Source organism: Pongo abelii, chromosome 15 (assembly GCF_028885655.2).
Source record: "Pongo abelii isolate AG06213 chromosome 15, NHGRI_mPonAbe1-v2.0_pri, whole genome shotgun sequence".
NCBI classification, from domain to species: Eukaryota; Metazoa; Chordata; class Mammalia; order Primates; family Hominidae; genus Pongo; species Pongo abelii.
The window spans coordinates 106,559,349-106,578,423 of NC_072000.2; the positions used below are offsets into that span (position 1 = coordinate 106,559,349).

Genomic DNA, 19,075 nt, shown 5'->3' on the forward strand with positions numbered 1-19,075 from the left:
TTTGGGGTCCCGGCTCCCCTCAGGGCAGGGCGGGAGACCGCTGAGGAGGCACCCTCAAGTTCACCTCAGGCTCATGACACCAGCCCCGCCGCGGTTCCCCCAACCGGCTTTCCGTTGGCCCTGGCGGCTGCGGAACGGTCAACTAGACTCCACCAGCTGAAGCCGGGATCACCTGGGAAGCAGCCAGGCCGCCCGGAGGCCACGCCCGGGGGAGGAGCTTGCGGACGCCCAGTCGGGTGGAGCACGCCAGGTGAGCACGCCTGCGCAGTCGGGACGTAAACAAGCCCGCCCCTTCCTTTTGGCCCGCCCTCGCAGGGCTGGCCCGAGGGTGGGAGGGGCGAGAAGGAAGAGGCAGGGGGTGGGGGAAGAGGGAGCACCAGGAACAGCGCCTGCGCGGTGGGCGTGATCCGGGCACTTAGGGCAGGATGAACGCTGCTTTCCAAGATGGCGACGGAGGGAGGAGGGAAGGAGATGAACGAGATTAAGACCCAATTCACCACCCGGGAAGGTCTGTACAAGCTGCTGCCGCACTCGGAGTACAGCCGGCCCAACCGGGTGCCCTTCAACTCGCAGGGATCCAACCCTGTCCGCGTCTCCTTCGTAAACCTCAACGACCAGTCTGGCAACGGCGACCGCCTCTGCTTCAATGTGGGCCGGGAGCTGTACTTCTATATCTACAAGGGGGTCCGCAAGGTACCGACCCGGGCGTCACCGGAGCCAGCCAGCGGCGTAGGCAGAGGCCGGGAGCAGGGCGGTGACAGTGGGGCCAGGGTGACCGAGAGGGGTGGCCGTCGCTCTTACTTTTGAGTGGGCCGGTAACTCCACTGGGGTACTCCTGAGGAGAGGGGATTCAGGAGTAAGGAGGGTGGTGGCGGTGGCGTTTCGAAGGGGTGGGGGCAGTGGAAAGGGACCGTGGGGCGCGGGGGTTCTGGCTGGGAGGCTCCCGGGGGAGCCGGCTGCGTCCCTTCCAGCCTGGTCCATCAGGCTCTGACATGGCCAGGGAGCGGGCCTGCAAGTCCCCGGAAGAGGTGAGGTGGCCGTCTTTTCTGCTTTGATTGCCTCGCCTCCCTGGAGGGTTGGAAGTCTCGCCCTGGGTTAGAGAACAGGGACGCAAGACGACTTAACAAGATCTCTGTAAGGCGGAACCGGGGCCGGGAAGCGGAGGATTGAGACTAGGTCAGAAAGAACCTGCTCGGCACGCAGGGCTGCTCCACCTGCTGCCGCACTGACACTTCCTAGGAGCCTCTCCTGTGTTAACATTTCTGTTTCCAAAAACATCCGCGGGAGGACGGCTGTCACTCACTGTCTCCGCCGTGGGGACCTTCTGAAAGATTGTTAAGGAGAGTCATCTTGTCCCTTGTAGTATGCGAAGGGCTGAGTACTACAGTTGAAATGATGTTTCCAGTGAACTAAGCTGGTTCAGAGGGGTTGTGTGAGAATGCCCAGATTAATCTTGTCCAACAAGTCAGACTGTGTCCCAAACAGGGAGTGATATGCCTTAAAAGCTACTTTAAAGGGACCATGCTTCTTGGCGGGCGAGTTACCGGTAATTCTGTGAAGCATGTAAGCATCCTTTAAAAGTATCTCTTTAAAAGCAGCCATTTATTAGAGCTTTTCTTTCATTGGCTATGTAACTATGTTTTCACTGAGAATTGCTTATTTTTGAGATTGTAGTCTTTGACTTGATGTCATGGAAGAGTGAGGAAATTAATGCATCCCACAGCACCTCCAAATAGGACAAGGTGATAAAAGATTAATTCGTAAATGCATGTTAGCATGAAAATAAATTGTTCATATTGAAGAGTGAACATTCTTCAGGATTTAATATAGCCAGATCCAGTACAGGATTTTCGCTTGTTACAAGAGCTAGGGAAATGACATTGGTATCTAAATGTAGCAAAGTTGTTTCTTTCATTCAGGGTGAATCTTTTTTATTAGTCTTTATGATAATAAGTGTACCACTGTATTTGGGGTATGCTGTTGGAAGTTATTAAGGGTAAATCGCTTGACCTTTTTTTTTTTTCCTCGTTTGGAATTGCAAAAGCTTGAAGTGGTCTTCAGTCTAGGGGCTGCAGTTTTACTCCTACTCCCAACTTTGTCACTGACTTGTTGGGTGACCTTGGATAAGTTATTTAACTTCTATTTGCACCTCTTTAAAAAGGGAATGTTACAGTGCACACTGTAATTAATAATATAATAATCGTAATGAACTTTAAGGCCCTGAAACACTCAGTAGATGTAAAATATAGTTAAAGAAATACTAACTGTCAAATAAGAAGCTGCCGTCTTGACATTGATAATCGGAGTGAAAGGACCAATTTTGTCTCAGGAAATTGAGTTTAGAATTTTAAGTTATAAAAATTTATATTCATATAAAAATACGATGTGCTTAAAAACTAAACTCACTAGCTATTATTAATGCAGGAATTACTTAAATTTTTTTTTTTTCTTTGAAAGGTTATGACTTCCAAAGCGTCCTAATGGCAGACCTTATCTGGATCTGGTAGCCCTGTTTTACATCATAAAGACAGGTTTCTTGCCTGGAAGTATCATTACAATAGTGTTCTCTTTTAGTGGGACGCTATTCCCTGAAGGGTAAAAGGAGGCAAGGTTTTTAAAACCACACCAAAAAATTATTTTAAACAAGATAAATGTGAAATACATAAATTGCCCTTACCTGCATAATTTGAGTGTTTTAACGTTTTTTGGGTAAAATTTCATTTTCATGTGGTAGTATCTTGTAGATACATTTGCATTGTGTTGCAGCTGTTTCTACTCTCTTTTAATTGTAACTTAAACATTTTATTCCGTGAATGAGTTTGCATTTATTTGTTGTTATTTCTGAGTATAAGTGACTTTTTATGACTATTTTCTGATTTAAAATATAGGAAATACATTTTCTTTAATTGGAAAACCAAAATTTACTTTTTAGAGTTAGTAGTTATAAACCTATTTTTGACAGTTGGCTATTAAACATGTTTTTTTGTTTTTAGAGATAGGATCTCATCCTGTTGCCTAGGCTGGAGTGCGGTGGCATGCTTATTGTTCACTACAGCCTCAAACTCCTGGGCTCAAATGATCTTCCCACTTCAGCCTTCCTAGTGGCTGGAACTACAGGTGTACACCACCATGCCTGGCTAATTAAAAAAAAAATGTTTTTTAGAGGTGGAGGTCTTGCCATGTTGCCCAGGCTGGTCTTGAACTCCTGGCTTCAAGCGATCCTCCCACCTCAGCCTGCTAAAGTGCTGAGATTATAGATATGACCCACCACGTCCAGTGCACAGTTGGCTGTTTTGAATGGTTTTTTTTTTTTTTTTTGGTCCTTTGAGGCGTGTAAAATTTTACAATAATTACTTGGATTATTCAGAAGATCTAATTTAGATGAGTAAATTCAACTTAAGTCTGTGTGTAAAATGAGTAGAAAATAGGTCTTTAAAGAACTTAACTCATGAATTACGTGCTACCATTCCTGAGAGGAAACATGGGGTCCTGGGGAAATGGAGTAGGTGAGAAAGTAGTCTAACATTCATGCTGAGGAGTGCAATCTTGATCCTTTTAAAAGGTTTACAGGTCAGTGTCTGGAGCTAGAAAGAACTTTAGAGTTTGTTACTTCCTCCTCAGAGAGAACCAAGGCCAGAGAGGGGATGCAAACCTGTTAGAATTTTTTCTTATAGTAAGGAAGATGAAGCACAGCTGAGTCTAAACTATCTTAGAAGAGACTGATCCAGCTTTTTGATCACAGGGATATCATATACTCCAAGCACTTCAGAATCTACCCCGGCATTTTGCCATATATTATTTTATTAAATTCTTGAGGTAGATTAAAACATCTTTTCACAGTTGAGGAAGTTTAGAATGGGGTTTCTTGTGTGAGATGTAGTTTTGCAAATTTATTTAACTAAAGACAGTATTAACATTGATTTAATACTGACACTAATCATTTCACCAGATTTGAGTGATTACTGTGATAGTAATAATACTAGGCAAGGTGATGTGAGGTATTCAGAGCTAAATAAGACCCTGTCCCTCTCCCCAAAAGACTTTCAACTACTAGCTTTTAAACATCTTTTTTTTTTTTTTTTTTTTTTCAGACAGAGTCTAGCTCTGTCACCCAGGGTGGAATGCAGTGGCACAATCTCGGCTCACTGCAACCTCTGCCTCCTAGGTTCAAGCGATTCTCCTCCCTCAGCCTCCCGAGCAGCTGGGACTACAGGTGCGTACCACCACGCCCAGCTAATTTTTGTGTTTTTGGTAGAGATGGGGTTTCACCATATTAGCCAGGCTGGCCTCGAACTCCTGACCTCGTGATCCACCCTCCTCAGCCTTCCAAAGTGCTGGGATTACAGGCGTGAGCCACTGCGCCCGGCCATAAACATCTTTATTACATACTTTGTTCTTCTTCTTTTAAAAAAGAGATGGTGGTCGGGTGCAGTGGCTCACACCTGCAATCCCAGCACTTTGGGAGACTGAGGTGGGAGGATTGCTTGAGCCCAGGAGTTTGAGACCAGCCTGGATAACATATCAATACCCTGTGTCCACAAAAAATAATAACAAAAAAAAAATTAGCTGGGCATGGTGGTATGTGCCTGTAGTCACAGCTACTTGGGAAGCTGAGGAGGGCTCTTGAGCCCAAGAGTTAAGGTTACAGTGAGCTATGATTGTGCCACTGCACCCCAACCTGGGCAACAGAATGAGACCCTGTCTTTAAAACAACAAAAAAGGGGAGCGGGGCTGCGCGCCATGGCTCACACCTGTAATCTCAGCGCTTTGGGAGGCCGAGGCGGGTAGATCACCTGAGGTCAGGAGTTTGAGACCAGCTTGGCCAACATGGTAAAACCCCGTCTCTACTAAAAATACAAAATTAGCTGGGCGTGGTGGTGCTCGCCTATAGTCCCAGCTACTCGGGAGGCCGAGGCAGGAGAATCGCTTGAACCCTGGAGTCGGAGGTTGCAGTGAGCCAAGATCATACCACTGCACTCCAGCCTGGGCAACAGAGCTAGACTCTGTCTCAAAAAGAAAAAAAAAAAAAAAAATTGTTTTAGGATGTAGGATAAAAGATGCCAAAGGTAAGGTAGCTGGGCTTATTGGACCAATCCTCTCATTTTATGAACATCTGTTTTTACATAAATATGAATGGCCTCCATTCAGATCTCAGCTTAACCATCACTTCCTCAGGAATTTTTTCTTTGAATCCCCATGGTGTATCAGTTTTTCCTTATTACATGTTTTCTTTGTTTGTTTTTTGTTTTTGAGACAGAATCTTGCTCTGTTGCCCAGGCTGGAGTGCAGTGGTGTGATCTTGGCTCACTGCAACCTCTGCTGCCCAGGCCCAAGTGATTCTTGTGCCTCAGCCTCCCGGGTAGCTGAGATTACAGGCATGTGCCACCATGTCCAACTCATTTTTGTATTTTAATAGAGACAGGGTTTTGCCATGTTGGCCAGGCTGGTCTTGAACTCCTGGCCTCAAGTGATTCACCCGCCTCAGCCTCCCAAAGTGCTGGGATCACAGGCTCTATTATATGTTCTTAGAGCATCTTGTGCTTTGCCTTCCTAGCACTTTTCTGAATTTGTAATTCTGTGTGATGATCCACCTGTGCCTTCTATAAAACAAAGCTCCCTTAGAATAGGGACCTTATCTTTCCTGCTCTCCATCTTCTCAATGCGCAGTGCAGTGTCCAGTTTAGAGTTAGCCCCTTGCTGTGTATTTGTTGAGTGAATGACTGAGTAAAGCCGTGTCTGTCTATGCCAAACTTGAAAGAGATCTTTAGAAGCTGAAAAACCTATTCAGTTTTGGGCCCAAAAGTAACTTGGGTATTTTTTAATAGCTCATATCTTTTAAAAGACATTTAAAAATATTGCTAGTAGGTAAAAAATTTAACCTTCTTAAAATAGGGAAATCGTGTAAGAGACAATGAAGTAATAGTAAACAAATGACACAGATTACTTTTGATCTACTTCTGTCAAACCATGTCACCTACAAGATCCATGTACAACTTTCAAAAACTTCTCAGGCCAGGAGTGGTGGCTCATACCTATAATCCTAACACTTTGGGAGGCCAAGGCGAGAGGATTGCAGGAGTTCAGCCTGGGCAACACAGTGAAACCTCGTGTGGGTTCGAGACCAGCCTGGACAACATAGGGAAACCCTGTCTCTACAAGGGTGGGCGTGGTGTCACGTGCCTCTAGTCCCAGCTACTTGGAAGGCTGAGGTGGAAGGGTCACTTGAACTGGGGAGTTTGAGGCTGCAGTGAGCTGTAATCGTGCCACTGCACTCCAGCCTGGGCAACAGAGGGAGAGCCTGTTTCAAAAAAAAACAAAACAATCAATAATAAACAAAAACTGTATGTACTCAGAATTACTTAACATTCAAACCGAAGAACCTTCTTACCTCCCCACATCTTAAGATTCCAGGCCACAAATGTACTGCCCAGAGAAGTTACTGAAGTGATAACTATAGGAGGTAGGAAGTAGATTTAGAGGGTTCTAAGGTTTTTCCATCTCTAAAGCTTATATGATTCTGTACTCAGTTTTGTTTTTTTTTTTAAATGAAAATGGATTCATCATTCTATTGGGGAGATATCTTCATCTCTTTGATTCATTGCCTACTTGATTTGGAACTGAGAGGGGTGGGGTGTTTGGGAAAGCAAGCTGAAAACATTGTGATTTCTAGGTCTTTATGCTGGAAGAGTTTTTGTTTGTTTGTTTGTTTGTTTGTTTTTGAGATGAAGTCTTGCTCTGTTGCCCAGGCTGGAGTGCAGTGGCTTGATCTTGGCTCACTGCGACCTCTGGCACCCGGGTTTTAAGCGATTCTCCTGCCTCAGCCTCTGAAGTAGCTGGGATTACAGGAAAGTGCCACCATGCCCAGCTAATTTTTGTATATTTAGTAGAGACAGGGTTTCAGCATCTTGGCCAGGCTGGTCTTGAACTCCTGACCTTGTGATCCACCCGTCTCGGCCTCTCAAAGTGCTGGGATTACAGGCGTGAGTCACCATGCCCGGCTAGAAGAGCTTTATGTTCATGATGCTGAGATGAAGTTGGGGCCAGAAGAAGAGTCAGTTGATAAAAGCTAAAGTATTTTTAGATCCTGATTAAAGAAGAAGGTAATGGGTTGACTTGAGGGAGAATGAGTGTTCTGTTATGGGAATGCTCATATGGGAAATGTTCTGTCTCTTTTTCAAAAACTGCAGGACCACCTGTTGGTGACACTGGAGGAATTCCTGCTTTGTGTGGGAGGGTGAACTAGATGCCTTTAAAAAAAATTTCCCCCCTACAGACTGGTTTTAGATACTTTACTGCTTCAGAGAGGGTCATGTTCACACCCTTCTCCCCTTTTGTAATTTTTCACACCTCCCTGCCTCCCCTTTTATAATTTAGAAAGAGGTTTAGAAGTCTATAACTTTATTAGATTTACTTTGAGAAATCTTGTACTTAATTTAGTAGGTCACAGAGGGTTGCTAAATGACTGGAAACTTGTGTTTCTTTTCCATTAAGAGCTATTTACTGACTTCTGAAATATTGATGATTTATTTGACTTTAGAATTTTGCATACTGAGGGGAAAGCATCTTAATATATCATTTAAAGCAGGAGATACTTTCATACTATACCTGGGTTCTCTTGGCTTTGCAGAGGAGGGTGGTCACGAGATTTTGAAAGATTCCATGGGTGGCCTGTAATCCCAGCACTTTGGGAGGCCGAGGCGGGTGGATCATCTGGGGTTAGGAGTTCAAGACCAGCCTGGCCAACATGGGGAAACCCCATCTCTACTAAAAATACAAAAATTAGCCAAGTATGGTGGCGCATGCCTGTAATCCCAGCTACTTAGGACGCAGGAAAATCGCTTGAACCCAGGAGGTGGAGGTTGCAGTGAGCCAAGATCGTGCCAGTGCGCTCCAGCCTGGGCAACAAAGCGAGACCTCCCCAAAAAAGGAGGACTTCATGGGTGGATATGAGCAATGGTGAGAAGCACCTGGAATATGTCATGGAAGTCCATGAGGTAGTCATGAATGCCATTCTTTCAGCAAATATTCATGGAGTATGCCTACCAGATACGAGGTACCGTTTTAGATGCTGGGTGTAGTCAAAGTCTCTGCCCTCAAGAAATGTGTCACTTATACGATATTTATTATCATTGACTTAATATAGTGACTTAAGGGTAATGTGCTTTGATGGCAAACTTGAGCTTGAGCAAGCATCAAAACATGGTGGATTTTGTCACTGAGTGGTTTGGCTGTATGGCTAAAGAACCTTGTTTTATTTTATTTTAGTTTTAGTTTTAGTTTTGGAGACAGAGTCTCACTCTATTCCCCAGGCTGGAGTGCAATGGCATGATCTTGATTCACTGCAACCTCCGCCTCCCGGGTTCAAGCCATTCGCAGGCCTCAGCCTCCCGAGTAACTGGGATTACAGGCACCCGCCATCACACCTGGCTAATTTTTGTATTTTTAGTAGAGACAGGGTTTTCCCATGTTGGCCAGGCTGGCCTTGAACTCCTGACCTCAGGTGATCCGCCTGCCTGGGCCTCCCAAAGTGCTGGGATTACAGGCGTGGGCTACCACGCCTGGCCAAGAACCTTGTTTTAAAAATAGGAAGATTTTTGTCGTCTGGAATGTAGTATCTTAGAGAATTATTCTGTTTGTTTCTCAGTGAGGTTAGTTTGTGCAGGAATATGAAATGTGATCTTGTTTGGTTATTCAGGAGAAGACCTTAAAAATAGAAGTAACCTTAATTGGTAGACATTTCTAATTGGTAGAATTCAGTTTTAATTTTCAGGACAGTTGAAATTGACAGCATCAGTGACAAGTTACCTTGGCTCATGCCCATAATCCCAGTATTTTAGGAGGCTGAGGCAGGAGGATTGCTTGAGCCCCAGGAGTTTGAGACCAGCCAGGGCAACATAGTGAGAGCTCATCTCTACAAGAAAAAATTAGCCAGGTGTGGTGGTGCATGCCTGTGGCCCCAGCTATTCAGGTGGCTTAGGTGGGAGAATTGCTGGAGCCTGGGAGGTTGAGGCTGCAGTGAGCTGAAATTGTGCCACTGGACTCCAGCCTGGGTGACAGAGCTGAGACTCTGTCTCAAAAAAAAAAAAAAAAAAAATCATAATCCTCATTCATCAAGCATTTATTGATGACTGGTATATATACAAGGCACTGCTGTCTATTGTGGCTGATGTGAAGTGTATTTAACACTCCTGTCTTTAAAGAGTTTGGCTTTGTGTGTGTGTGTGTGTTTGGAACAGGGTCTCACTGTGTCACCTAGGCTGGAGGGCAGTGGCACAATCATAGCTCACTGCAGCTTCAACCTCCTGAGCTCAAGTGATCCTCCCACCTCAGCCTCCTGAGTAATTGGGACTACAGGCATGTGCCACTGTGCCTGGATAATTTTAAAAAAAAATTTTTGTAGGCCAGGCGTAGTGGCTTACGCCTGTAATCCCTGCACTTTGGGAGGCCGAGGCGGGCGGATCACGAGGTCAGGAGTTTGAGACCATCCTGGCTAACATGGTGACACCCCGTCTCTACTAAAAATACAAAAAAAATTAGCCGGGTGTGGTGGCGGGTGCCTGTAGTCCCAGCTACTCGGAAGGCTGAGGCAGGAGAATCCTTGAACCCGGGAGGTGGCGCTTGCAGTGAACAGAGATCGCGCCACTGCACTCCAGCCTGGGTGACAGAGTGAGACTCTCTCAAAACAAACAAACAAAAAAACAAATACGTAAATAAATACTTTTTTTCTTTTGTAGAGACTGAGTCTTGCTGTGTTGCCTAGGCTGGCCTTGAACTCCTGGGCTCAAGTGATCCTTTTGCCTTGTGTTCCCAAAGTGCTGGGATTACAGACGTGAGCCACTGTTCCTGGCTGATTTTGTATTTATCATTATAATACAAAGTAGTGGTTATGTGCTCTGCACGTGGCATAGCAATATAAGTATCAAGTGGAATTAAGGAGTAAAGGTGAAGTGGAAAAGTATTTCTCTGCCTAGTAGAAGAATATTGCATTGGGTTTCAAATAGATGGTTAGCCCTAAAATGTTGTGTGCAGATCATATTTTTTATAAATTTTTAAATTTGTTGCCTTGTATTTCTAATTTCAGAAATGATTTTTATTTCTGATGGAGCTTTAGATGTCGACTGCTCTTTTAGCGTTTTTCTCAACTTTTCAGCTTCTCTGCCATTTGGTAATTTGTAAATTGAGAAATATTTTATGTCATCAATTCTATTTTATTTATTTATTTTTTTTGAGATGGAGTCTCACTCTGTCACCCAAGCTGGAGTGCAGTGGCTCGATCTCGGCACACTGCAACCTCTGCCTCCTGGGTTCAAGCAATTCTCTGCTTCAGACTCCAGAGTAGCTGGGACTGCAGGCACATGCTACCACGCCCGGCTAATTTTTGTATTTTTTAGTAGAGATGGGGTTTCACTGTATTGGCCAGGCTGGTCTCTTAACTCCTCACCTCATGATCCACCCGCCTCGGCATCCCAAAGTGCTGGGATTACAGGCGTGAGCCACCGCACCCGGGCGTCAATTCTATTTTGTAGTAGATTTTTTAAAAGTAGATATATTATTCTAAAAACATGCCAAATCAGTTTGTGTTACACCTTATCTTGCTTTGTATCAATAGGAAAATAGCTTAAATATATAGGTTTTATAAGAAAGCAGCAAGAATCATTCATGAGGAGGGAATTTATAAGGATTTTATATTTACAAAGTAAGAATCAGGCCTGGCATAGGATTACATCACGCCTGTAATCCTAGCACGTTGGGAGGCTGAGGTGGGAGGATTTATTGAGGCTAGGAGTTGGAAACCAGCCTGGACAACATAGTGAGACCCCATCTCTACAAAAAATTAAAAATTAGCTGAGTGTGGTGGTGTGCGCCTGTAGTCCCAGCTACTCAGGAGGCAAGTATGAGGTACGGGCCCTGACCTTAAGAGGAGTGTCATCTAACCAAGGACGGACATGATATTCACACACTCATTCTAAGAGGACTTACTGAGTGCCTGCTCTATATTGTTAAGAATCTCTGCTGTCAAAGAGTTCACAGTCCAATGGAATAATCAAGGGCTTATTCATTCAACTAACATTTATTGGACCTGTGGATCTGAAGATAAATAAGACATAGTCCCTGGCCCAAAGTGCCTACAGTCTAGTGGTGAGACAGACAAGTAAACCAGCAATGATAAGGCAGCTGCTAAAAGGCATTCAAAACTGAACATTATCTATTAATAGGTGCTGTGTACAGTTGGTGAGAGGATAAATGCATAACTCTTTAAAGTTTATAGCCTTTTTATTTTCTCTTCAAAACCATCCGTTGGGGAATTTTTTTTTTTTTTGTCATTGGAGAGATTGTAGTGTGTCCACCGATAATGAAGGGCTATGGTAGAGCCTGATGTTAAACCCAAGGCCTGTGCCTGGGCCTCTTACATGAGCTTTTCTGTCAAAAAACGAACTATGACTGATACTGATGTCATTCCTGAGAGTGGGAAATAGTAGGCTAAAAAGTAATTAGGAGGTGTTTTTTTTGTTTTGTTTTGTTTTTGTTTTTTTGAGACAGGGTCTCACTTTGTAGCCCAGGCTGGAGTGCAGTGGCTCAATCATAGTTCACTGCAGCCTTGAACTCCTGGGCTGAAGCCATCCTCCCACCTTAGCCTCCCATGTAGCTGGGACTACAGGTGTGCACCACCAGGCCTGGCTAATTTCTTTTTTGGTAGAGACGAGGTCTTGCTAGGTTGTCTGGGTTGGTCTTGCCTGGGTTCAAACGATCTCCCCTCCTTAGCCTCCCAAAGTGTTGGGATTATAGGCATGAACCACCATGCTGGGCCAGGAAATATTTTATAGAAGAGATATGACATGGGTACTCTTTTCTTTTCCTTTTTCTTTTTTTTAATAAAACAAGATTTCACTTTGTCACCCAGGCTGTAGTGCAGTGACACAATCATGGCTCACTGCAGCCTCAACCTTCTGGGCCCGAATAATCCTCCTGCCTCAGCCTTCCGAGTAGCTGAGTCTATAGGAGCATGCTACCACCCACACCCACCTGGCTAATTTTTACTTTTTTTGTTTTTGGACACAGGGTCGGTCTCACTCTGTTGCCCAGGCTGGAGTGCACTGGCACGATCTCAACTCACTGCAGCCTCCGCCTCCTGGGATCAAGTGATCTTCCCACTTCAGCCTCCTGAGTATCTGGGACTATAGGCACCATGCCTGGCTAATTTCTGTATTTTTTTTATAGAGACAGGGTTTCACCATGTTGCCCAGGCTGGTCTTGAACTCCTGAGCTGATATGATCCTCCCACCACAGCCTCCCAAAGTGGTAGGATTATAGGTGTGAGCCACTGCACCCTGGCCCATGAGTACTCTTTTTCTTCCTCTCGGATATAAAGAAATGAGCTGAACATCCCTGGAAGTATTCATAAGAAAGACAGCAAGATTTAAGACATCATGTAATAATAGTAATAGCTGACGTTATTAATAACATATTAATCATGTTAATAATAGCATGGATTATGGATAATTATGGATATTGTGCTAACAGATTATGCACGATCTCTCTCTTTTTTTTTTTTTTTTTTTGAGACAGAGTCTTGCTCTGTTGCCAGGCTGGAGTACAGTGGGGTGATCTCGGCTCACTGAAGCCTCCACCTTCCAAGTTCAAGCAATTCTCCTGCCTCAGACTCCCGAGTAGCTGGGACTATAGGTGTGTGCCACCACGCCCGGCCAATTTTCGTATTTTTACTACAGACGGGGTTTCACCATGTTGGTCAGGATGGCCTGGATCTCTTGACCTCGTGATCCACCTGCCTCAGCCTCCCAAAGTGCTGGGATTATAGGCGTGAGCCACCGCAGCTGGCCGCATGATCTCGTTAAATCTTTGCAAATAATCTTATAAAGTAGACGCTATTAGTATCCTTATTTTACAGGTGAGAAAATGAGGTTTGTAGCAATCGGATACTTTGCATAGGTTATAAAACTAATCAGCCATTGTCCTGGGGTTTGAATCCAGTTCTGTTCAACCCTAGAACCAGAGTGCTTAACAATAAGCTAGGGACTTACATTGTCAGTACGCACAGGACTAGGAGTCTCAATGGGAGCTCTGGTCCCTGCCTAAATCTCATGTTGAATAGTAATCCCTAGTATTGGAGGTGGGGCCTGGTGGGAAGTGATTAGATCAAGGGGTGGATTTCTCAGGAATGGTTTAGCACCATCTACTTGGTGCTGCCCTCACGCTAGTGAGTACGAGTTCTCTCCAGAACTGGCTGTTTAAAAGTGTATGTGGCACTTCCTTGTCTCCCTCTTGCACCTTCTTTCTCCATGTGAAGTGCCTGCTCCCCCTTCACCTTCTGCCATGATTGAAAGCTTCTTGAGGCCTCCCTAGAAGCCGAGTAGATGGCAGCACTATGCTTCCTGTAAAGGTTGCATAACCGTGAGCCAGTGAAACCTCTTTTTTTTTTTTTTTGAGATGGAGTCTTACTCTGTCACCCAGGCTGGAGTGCAGCGGTGTGATCTCGGCTCACTGCAAGCTCCGCCTCCCGGGTTCACGCCATTCTCCTGCCTCAGCCTCTGGAGTAGCTGGGATTACAGGCGCCCACCACCACGCCTGGCTAATTTTTTGTATTTTTAGTAGAGACGGGGTTTCACCATGTTAGCCAGGATGGTCTCGATCTCCTAACCTCATGATCTGCCCACCTCGGCCTCCGAAAGTGCTGGGATTACAGGTGTGAGCCACCGCACCCGGCCACCTCTTTCTTTATAAATTACCCAGTCTCAGGTATTTCCTTGTAGCAATGGAAGAACAGCCTAATACACTGCTAGATGAGAATTTGCTAGTATAACCTGTGCCCTCCCTAGAACCTCTTTATACTAACTGCTTCCTCTACTAGGAATGCTCACCTCCCTTATTTTATGCATTGCTGGCTCCTTCTTGCTGTTTAGATCACAGCAAGATGTCACCATCCATCAGAGAACCTACTCTTGACCATCAATTTGTGGTAGCTATTGGTCACCTTCAGTAATATCACTCTTTTAAATATCCTTTGTCTGGGTACAGTGGCTCATGCCTATAATCCCAGCACTTTGGGATGCTGAAGCAGGAGGATTGCTTGAGGCCCAGAGTTTGAGACTTTGTCTCACTATGTTAAAAATTTTTTTAAATGAGCTAGATGTGGTAGCATGCACCTGTAGTTCCAGGGGAGACTGAGGTGGGATCATCTCTTGAGCATAGGATTTTAAGGTTGCAGTGAGCTGTGCTCATGCTGCTGCATTCCAGCCTGTGTTACAGAGCAAGACCCTGTCTCAAAAAAAGAAAAAATCTTTCATATACTACTTACTACTGGTTGTCTTAGTCTCTCAGACTACTGTAACAAAATACCATAGACTAGGTATCCTGTAAAGAACAGAAATGTATTTCTCACAGTTCTGGAGTCTGGGAGGTCAAGATGAAGGTGGTGGCAGATTCGTTATCTGGTGAGGGCTCTCTTTCTGGTTGGTGTTTACTCACTGTGTCACCACATGGTGGAAGGGGAAGGCAGCTCCGTGGGACCTCTTTTATAAGGGCGCCAGTCCCATCCATGGGAGCCACACCACCATGATCTAATCACCCAGAAGCCCCCACCTCCTGATATTATCACATTGTTGATGACGTTTCAACAAATGAATTTTGAGGGGACACAAACATTCAGACCATAGCACTGGTGTTGTCATGTTTACTTATGTATGCATTTGTCTGTCTCTTTCACCTTCCTTATTGAACATAAGCTTCCTGAGAGCATGAATAAGCCTTTCTGTCTTATTCATCATTGTATCCCCTGTTTGGTACCTAGAACAGTGCTTGGCATGTTGCAGGCACTGAACTATTTATTGAATGAATAAATGAATGTATACTTTGTTGCCTTTTTGTTTGTATGCTGTCCTTGATTATTGATGAGAATGATAACTTCACAGTCTATAAAGCATTTACATAGAGCACTTTAGTTGAGCTTTATGGGAGGTAAGGTCAGGCAGTCATTTATTGTTATTGTTCCTACTTTATGGAAGAAGAAATGATTCAAGGACATGGATAATAATTGATAGGATTATTAATAATTGATAGGACAAAGACTTGTGACTTTGTCCAGCTTTTACTCCCTGCATTAACCTGAAGCTGCCGTCCCAGCAGTTCTGAGTTTAAAATAGACCAACTCATGTTTGGAGCCTTTTTAGAGGTTGAGATTGCTCCGACAGTGCATATTTTGCCTTTTGTACGATGATCTGTGTGACTTTGAGCAGGTGGTTTAACCTCTCAGAGCCTCAGGTTTCATTTTTTGTAAATAGAGATGAGAATATCTGTCCTGCCTACTTCACTGTTTTTTTAGGATTAGTGAGATAATTATATAAACACTATTTCAGAAATGGTAAGGTACTGTCAAATGTAAGCTATTTCTTTTAGTTATACAAGGATATACCAAAGGGCTGCAACTGACTCATTCTACTATCTCTCACATGTGACTTGCTAATTGACTGCTGTTTTCTTTCATCTGGAGCCCTGCAAGGAGAAGGGGGAACTGGGTAAGAATAGGGAAAGGAGAGCAGCCTTAGAGACCAGAGAGAGATTACTGGGAGAGCAGTGTGGGAATTTTCAAAGGTTGAAGAGACTCTGGGGAGAAGGGAAAGCAGATATAGGAGCTCAGTATTTTCCATCCCTTTGTAGATGTGCAGACTGTGTCTACTCTATTAGACAGCATTCACTCATTAGGGCTCCTTAGCCTGACTAGAATTTAGAGGGTAGCCTGAATGGGAAAAATATTTCACTTTAAAAAATTTATTTATTTATTTATTTTTTACCAACTTCTGACATTTAACATGTTCCTCAGTTATGAATACAGGCGACATCACAATAATAATAGAACCTGTGGCAATTATCAATGAAAATCACAGACATTTTCTTTTTCTTTTTTTTTTTTTTTGAGGGTCTCCCTGTCACCCAGGCTGGAGTGCAGTGGTGTGATGTGGGCTCACTGCAACCTCCACCCCCAGGCTCAAATGATCTTCCCACCTGACTTTCTCAGGTAGACGGGTCTACATGAAGCTTGGCTAATTTTTAAATTTTTTTTTTTTTTTTTTTTTTTGTGGAGGCAAAGTCTCACTATATTATAGCCTAGGCTGGTGTTGAACTCCTGGGCTCATGCAAACCTCCCGCCTTGGCCTCCCAAAGTGTTGGGATTAGAGGCATGAGGCAGAGGCACCACTCCCGGCCCACAGATGTTTTCATATCACATTGTGGTTGTTGCATGTGTGTCAGATATCATTTACACCCATCACTACTTTGAAATTACCATTAGATCTTTTTTTTTTTTTTTGAGGTGGAGTCTTGGTCTGTCCCCCAGGCTGGAGTGCAGTGGCAGCAATCTTGGCTCACTGCAAGCTCTGCCTCCCGGGTTCACGCCATTCTCCTGCCTCAGCCTCCCGAGTAGCTGGGACTACAGGTGCCCACCACCACGCCCGGTTAATTTTTTTGTGTTTTTAGCAGAGATGGGGTTTCACCGTGTTAGCCAGGATGGTCTCGGTCTCCTGACCTCGTGATCTGCCCACCTTGGCTTCCCAAAGTGCTGGGATTGCAGGCGTGAGCCACCGCGCCCGGCCCCATTAGATCTTGTTATTCGATATGTAATTAAGAAATTTTTGAAAAGTTATAGTTATTTAGTATAATACAACTGTACTTTAATGTAGAATTTTTTTTTTTTTTTTTGGAAGCGGTCTCACTGCAGCCTTGACTTCCTGGGCTCAAGTGATCCTTCTGCTCTGGCCTCCCAGAGTACTGGTATTATAGGTCTGAGCCACCATGCCTGGCCATAGATTTCTTTTATAAGTTTATGCATTTTAAAACTATTGGGGCCAGGTGCGGTGGCTCGTGCCTGTAATCCTAGCACTTTGGAAGGCTGAGGTGGGCGGATCATCTGAGGCAGGAATTCGAGACCAGCCTGACCAACATGGTGAAACCCCTTCTTAAAATACAAAAACTAGCTGGGCGTGGTAGCAGGCGCCTGTAATCCCAGATACTTGGGAGGCTAAGGCAAGAGAATCGCTTGAACCTGGGAGGCGGAGGTTGCAGAGAGCTGAGATCGTGCCGTTGCACTCCATCTTGGGTGGTAGAGCAAGACTCCATCTCAAAATAAAAAATAAATAAAATAAAAATTATTGGGGCTGAGGTGGGAGGATTGTTTGAGGCCAGGAGTTTGAGGCCAGCCTGGGCAGCACTGTGAGACCCCCATCTCTGCAAAAAATTTTTAAAAATTATCGGGCATTGTGGCACATGCCTGTTGTCCCAGCTACTCAAGAGGCTGAGGTGGGAGGATCACTTGAACCCAGGAGGTTGAGGCTGCAGTGAGTCATGGTCACACCACTGCACTCCAGCCTGGGCAACAGAGACCCTGTCTCTAAAACAACAAAAACGATTGTAAGGAGTCCATGGCACAGAAAGTTTAAGCACCCTGATTTAGATAAGTCTTTACTTCTTTAGTATCCCATGTGTGATTGAATATAAGAAGGGTAACTAGTTTCTTATGTCCTGTGAAGTGAAACTTTTAGCTCCATGAAGAGCTCTCTTGTGGTACTTTCACTCAGCAGTTGCTTATCTAGAATTCTAAGCTGGCCATGCTTTTTGCTTCATTTTTCTTCTTCTTCGTGATCATTCTTGCTGCCCTAACTAGAGGGCAGAATACAAGAACCACTCTACAAGGTGGACTCTGTTCCATTTGGTTCAGATAATAGGTGATGACAGTGTAATATTTGTCTCAATTGCAGCAGGAACTTTAGAGAAGCTTTAATAAGGTGACATTTGAATTCGGATGGTGGGTCAGCTGAAAGGGGAGGGGATTCTAAACCAAGAGAACTAGAAGCTCAAGGCCTAAGGATGTGGCAGCTGATGTCTCCTTCTGGGAGTCTGAGCTGCAGTGTGAGGGCTGAAGCTTGTTCAAGGCTTGGGGAGGGTAGGATTATCTTCCTTAGTGGTGGTCATTTAAATGTTGGCTGTATCCTAGCCTCTTTTGGAATTCTTAGTATGATTTAAAAAGTGTGTCTTAAAATGTGTTTTCTGTTGGTGCTATTTCTAAAGTAATGTACTGCATTAGTGTATTGTCGTCCTTTAGGGCTGAAGTCATCAGATTGTATCAGTGCTGTCTCGGGGTGCATCGCTTCCCTTCCTTTCTCAATGCTTTCAGCCTTGCCTCACTGCCACCCTCTCAAGCATTACCCCTGTTCCAGTGCAGTGAGCAATCATTATAACGCCCCTCGTTTACACACTCGATCCCAATCTTGGCCACAGTGAATCCTCTGCCTACTGTACATCTGCACGTGTGCCCCGCATGTGGTTGAAGAATAGCACATCTATGCTGCCTACACTCCCCTAAGATTCAGAACCATCACCTTGGAGGGGTGCATGGCGCTGAAAAGCAGTTGCACCACACTGACCCCACCCTTCTAGATGACAATTTTTTTTGTTTTTAAGATGGAGTCTCACTCTTTTGCCCAGGCTGGAGTGTAATGGTGTGATCTCGACTCAGTGCAACCTCTGCCTCCTGGGTTCAAGCGGTTCTCCTGCCTCAGCCTCCTGAGTAGCTGAGATTACAGGCATGTACCACCACGCCTGGCTAATTTTTGTATTTTAAGTAGAGACGGGGTTTCACCATGTTGGGCAGGCTGGTCTCGAACTCCTGACCTTATGATCCGCCCACCTTGGCCTCCCAAAGTGTTGAGATTACAGGCATTAGCCACTGTGCCCAGCCTAGGTGACAGTTTTACAACTTTGTCCTCAGATCTTCAATAACTTTCTTCCCTATCCTTATTCTTAGTTGATGACTGTACTTCTTATTTCACTTAGAACAATTAAACAGTCAAAAGAGAATTTCTCCAGATTTCTACCCTCACATCTCAGCTTCTGGCATCTGTACCGGATGCCTTCCCTTCTATTGTTAAGGAAGAGCTCTGCCCCTGTCTAAAGTCACCTCCCCGACTCGTTAGCTAAATCCCACCTCATTTTGGCTAATCGCTATTCTGTTTCCTACAGACGTGTCGCTGTTTCTCTCATTTTAAAACAGTTGTCAGGGGGAGAGACT

General features: G+C 44.6%; 1 protein-coding gene across 23 annotated transcripts in view; it reads left to right on the forward strand.

The window, feature by feature from the left end:
* The first annotated feature begins 300 nt into the window (after positions 1-300).
* WDR20 (WD repeat domain 20) overlaps positions 301-19,075 on the forward strand; it is an 83,206-nt gene continuing 64,431 nt past the window's right edge. For 5 of the 23 annotated variants that reach the window (XM_054530554.2, XM_009249492.4, XM_009249493.4 and 2 more), the window contains exon 1: positions 301-693. In XM_054530554.2, the coding sequence (XP_054386529.1) occupies positions 445-693 (249 nt within the window). In that variant the 5' untranslated portion in view covers positions 301-444. The remainder of the gene's footprint in view (positions 694-19,075) is intronic. The other 18 variants (XM_024231798.3, XM_054530551.2, XM_054530553.2 and 15 more) reach the window with 9 other exon arrangements.